General features: G+C 44.7%; 2 protein-coding genes across 3 annotated transcripts in view; one reads left to right on the forward strand and one right to left on the reverse strand.

The window, feature by feature from the left end:
• The window catches only part of esd (esterase D/formylglutathione hydrolase), an 18,934-nt gene extending 18,409 nt beyond the window's left edge, over window positions 1–525 (forward strand). Inside the window, exon 9 of the mRNA XM_062535452.1 lies at window positions 155–525. Within this exon, the coding sequence (XP_062391436.1) occupies window positions 155–235 (81 nt within the window). The 3' untranslated portion in view covers window positions 236–525. The remainder of the gene's footprint in view (window positions 1–154) is intronic.
• Window positions 526–618: 93 nt separating this feature from the next.
• lrch1 (leucine-rich repeats and calponin homology (CH) domain containing 1) overlaps window positions 619–5,000 on the reverse strand; it is a 76,766-nt gene continuing 72,384 nt past the window's right edge. For both annotated transcript variants that reach the window (XM_062535450.1, XM_062535449.1), the window contains one exon: window positions 619–2,987. In XM_062535450.1, the coding sequence (XP_062391434.1) occupies window positions 2,883–2,987 (105 nt within the window). In that variant the 3' untranslated portion in view covers window positions 619–2,882. The remainder of the gene's footprint in view (window positions 2,988–5,000) is intronic.

A 5,000-nucleotide genomic window follows, 5' to 3' on the forward strand; every position in this document is an offset into this window, starting at 1 on the left:
ACCCTTATGTTGGGAAAAGTGATTAGTGGATTCAAATTCAAATAATAATTGATGTGTGTGTGTGTGTGTGTGTGTGTGTGTGTGTGTGTGTGTGTGTGTGTGTGTGTGTGTGTGTGTGTGTGTGTGTGTGTGTGTGTGTGTGTTTCCCCTGCAGGGCTATGACCACAGCTACTACTTCGTGTTTTCCTTCATCAACGACCACATCAAGCACCACGCCAAGTACCTGAATGCTTAAACACACGCACACACACACACGCACACACGCACACACACACACACACACACATTCACTCATCCTTCTCCAGCCTCTGTGCCTTCAGAAGACACCTGTGCACTCGCACAACAAGCCGCCCCTTTCCCTCCTGATTGGCAGGTCTTTGTCCAATCACGTCCGCTGTCTGTCAGGAGTGGGCCAATTGCAGCCAGCTGTGTGGAGTTAAGATGATGTCATCTGTCTTTATAGAACTCATGTCAGCCAATCACCTGTGAGCTTCTTTTGACCAATAAATATGAGGTGAAATAAAATCGTCTAGTTCTGACTGATGTTGCTTGTTTTCTGAACAAGAATGAATAACAAGACACACACACACACACACACACGAACACACCAGTTTTCAGGCTTTTGCTTCATGTGAGATATATTAACTTTGCACTTACATCGATCATATAAACTTTACAGTGGAATTATAGAAACTTTACAGACAGATCATACAAACTTTACAGAAGATTCATATAAACTTTACATAAAGGCCGAATATAAACTTTACAGAGGAATCATATAAACTTCACATAAAGGCCATATATAAACTTTACAGAGGAATCATAGACTTTATACAAGTGAAAAGATAAAATATTGTAAAAAAGTAGTGTTGAAATCCACACACACACACACACACACACACACAACTTGTCTTGAAGAGAATGTGTGTGTTTAACTTGTGCATTTGGAGTGTGTAGAAGTGGTGTGTGTGCACACGTGTGTGATTAAGTTTGATTCTGTGAACACACATTTAAAGTGGAAGGCAACTGCCCTTATTTATGAAACCAAGAACCAAAAACAGGTGTTTAGCAAAGCATGGCACTGATCAGTCTGACCATGAACACTCCGACCTCACGTCACGTTCTGGAGTTCAGCAGCCGCAGCAGTGGACCAGCGGGGGCCTGGGAATATCTTGGGAAGTGGAGAGTTGAATTCATGGAATATCTTGGAAAGTGGAGAGTTGAATTCATGGAATATCTTGGGAAGTGGAGAGTTGAATTCATGGAATATCTTGGGAAGTGGAGAGTTGAATTCATGGTGGAAGAGTGAGTTGAATTCATGGAATATCTTGGGAAGTGGAGAGTTGAATTCATGGAATATCTTGGGGAGTGGAGAGTTGAATTCATGGAATATCTTGGAAAGTGGAAGAGTTGAATTCATGGAATATCTTGGACCGAAGGCTTTTCCTGCACATTTGTAGCCTTCCATAATGTAGCCGATTATGTTGACACATTTGAAGGCTTAGGATAATAACCATATGTGGAGACAAAACTTAAGTTTTGGAAAGCGTACACTCAATTATTTTCATGCCGTAAACAGCAGGTGTCATTTGGCTTTGTAATGAATGTATTTGTGACGCATCCTTTCTGCGATAATATATCTTGGGGCGATAATATATCTTGGGGCATATATTGCTATTTACGTGTTTCCAGCCACCACATTTACCAACACATTTCTTCTTCTCTGGAGTTCGAGCGAGACGAGCGTTTGGTCGTAAGATGATTCCTGACCTCAGAGCAGCCTGATGTCTAATTTCTGGGATGATAGATGAGCGTCTATGTGCACACCTGTGATTTCTGGGATGATAGATGAGGTGTGTGTGCACACGTGTGAGTTATGTTAGAGTTACGTGTGTGTTTGATTTCTGGGATGATAGATGAGCGTCTGTGCACACGTGTGATTTCTGGGATGATAGATGAGCGTCTGTGTGCACACCTGTGAGTTATGTTAGAGTTACGAGTGTGTTTGTCAGAAGGTAGAGTGTGTTTATACACTTGTGTGTTGACAGGTGAAGTGTGTATGTATACTAGCGTTAAACAACAAGGCAGATCCCGTGAGTCTGGCAAAGCAAAGTGTGTGTGTGTACCAGGTGACCAACATCCCATAAATCCCTAGATTCTAGAAAAATAAAGTGTGTGTGTGACAAAGCGAACCCAGGTGTGTGTTTGTGGCAAAGTGAACCCAGGTGTGTGTGTGTGCATGTGTGCATGTGTGTGTGCATGTGTGCATGTGTGTGTGCAGGTGTGTGTGTGTGTTCTTGGCATGGGCGCAGCAGGCAGCCTTGTGTGTGTTTATATGCAGGTGTGTGTGTGTGCAGGTGTGTGTGTGTGCATGTGTGCATGTGTGTGTGCATGTGTGCATGTGTGTGTGTGTGTGTGTGTGTTCTTGGCATGGGCGCAGCAGGCAGCCTTGTGTGTGTTTATATGCAGGTGTGTGTGTGTGTGCAGGTGCGTGTGTGTGTGTGTGTGCAGGTGTGTGTGTGTGTTCTTGGCATGGGCGCAGCAGGCAGCCTTGTGTGTGTTTATATGCAAGTGTGTGTGTGTGTGCAGGTGTGTGTGTGTGTGCAGGTGTGTGTGTTTATATGCAGGTGTGTGTGTGTTCTTGGCATGGGCGCAGCAGGCAGCCTTTTGTGTGTTTATATGCAGGTGTGTGTGTGTGCAGGTGCATGAAAGACTTGCCCTATATGCAGTTGTGTGTGAGTGAGCGAGTGTGAAAGAATTGTTCTGTGTGTAGGTGTGTGTGTGTGTGAGTGAGTGTGAAAGACATGTTCTATGTGCAGGTGTGTGTGTGTGTGTGTGCGCGTGTGAACGTGCGTGCGTGTGTGTGCGCGTGCTACTGTGTGTTAGTGTGTGTGTGTTTCTGCGGTCTCCACAAGGGCCTGCACCGTCACACACACTTTTAACACACCACGCTCCTCCAGCACATGATGAGGAAGACACAACAGCACCTGAGAGAGAGAGAGAGAGAGGGAGAGAAGAGAGGAGAGAGAGAAGAGAGAGAGAGAGGGATAGGGATGAGAGGAGAGAGAGAGAGGGATAGGGAAGAGAGGAGAGAGAGAGGATAGAGAAGAGAGGAGAGAGAGAGAGAAGGATAAAGAGAGGAGAGGGGGAGGGCAGACAGACAAGTGTAGGAATGTTGCAGAGAAAAAAGACAAAAAAGACAGATGTACGGAGAGAAAAAAGATAGATGTAGAGAGGACAAAAAAGAAAGATGCAACATGGGAAATTAATATTGAAACATAGACAATCAATATCCAGTTATTGAACACACACACACCTCAATCAATATCCAGTTATTGAACACACACACACACACACACACACTTCAATCAGAATCAGTTATTGAACACACACACACACACACACACACCTCAATCAATATCCAGTTATTGAACACACACACACCTCAATCAATATCCAGTTATTGAACACACACACACCTCAATCAATGTCCAGTTATTGAACACACACACACACACTTCAATCAGAATCAGTTATTGAACACACACACACACACACACACACACTTCAATCAATATCCAGTTATTGAACACACACACACCTCAATCAATATCCAGTTATTGAACACACACACACCTCAATCAATGTCCAGTTATTGAACACACACACACACACTTCAATCAGAATCAGTTATTGAACACACACACACACACACACACACACACTTCAATCAATATCCAGTTATTGAACACACACACACACACACACACACACACACACACATACACACACACACACACACACAGTCTCTTCTCATCTAATCAAACATTCTGTTACCTCTACTGTGTGTGTGCGTGTGTGTGTGTGTGTGTGTGTGTGTGTGTGTGTGAGTGAGATCACACACCCACAAAGTGTGTGACCATGAGGGAGGTTGTTTACTCTACTCTTCCCACAGGCACTGTGTGTGTGTGTGTGTGTGTGTTTGTATAAATGTGATTCTACACAACATACTTAGTCACCACTGTGTGTGTGTGTGTGTGTGTGTGTGTGTGTGTGTGTGTGTGTGTGTGTGTGTGTGTGCAGAAGACAAACACTACCGTAAAACAAGCAGCCAAAAAAGCTTCATTTATTTCTCCTCATGGTGATCAAGCGTCAGTATCATCATCATCATCATCATCATCGTCCTTCATAAAAGTCACACACGCACATCATTCTTATAAAATGGCTGCTGTTACCATGGTATTAAAGTCAAACACGCACATCCACGCGTACAAAATGGCGGCTGTAACCATGGTGTTTCACCAAAACAGAAGCGAGGAGCAGAACTGCCAGTGGCCAATCAGCTGAGAGAATGACACAACCAGAGCTGGGCAGGGATTGGCTGAGAAAATGACACAACCTTAAGAGCTGGGCAGGGATTGGCTGTGAGAATGACACAACCAGAAGAGCTGGGCAGGGATTGGCTGTGAGAATGACACAACCAGAAGAGCTGGGCAGGGATTGGCTGTGAGAATGACAACCAGAAGAGCTGGGCAGGGATTGGCTGTGAGGTCACTGAGGGGAGGAGAAACATACAGGGGGTGCCTCTCATTGGGTCTTTTATACATCCTCCCTTCCTTCCTCTGTCCTCTATACATCCTCCCTTCCTTCCTCCCTTCCTTCCTCCGTCCTCTCATTTGGTCTTTTATACATCCTCCCTTCCTTCCTTCCTTGGTCCTCTCATTTGGTCTTTTGTACATCCTCCCTTCCTTCCTCGGTCCACTCATTTGGTCTTTTGTACATCCTCCCTTCCTTCCTCCCTTCCTTCCTCGGTCCTCTCATTTGGTCTTTTATACATCCTCCCTTCCTTCCTCGGCCCTCTCATTTGGTCTTTTGTACATCCTCCCTTCCTTCCTCTGTCCTCTCTTATACATCCTCCCTTCCTTCCTCCGTCCTCTCATTTGGTCTTTTATACATCCTCCCTTCCTTCCTCTGTCCTCTCATTTGGTCTTTTATACATC

This window comes from Sardina pilchardus, chromosome 4 (genome assembly GCF_963854185.1).
Source record: "Sardina pilchardus chromosome 4, fSarPil1.1, whole genome shotgun sequence".
In the NCBI taxonomy this organism is placed as follows: domain Eukaryota; kingdom Metazoa; phylum Chordata; class Actinopteri; order Clupeiformes; family Clupeidae; genus Sardina; species Sardina pilchardus.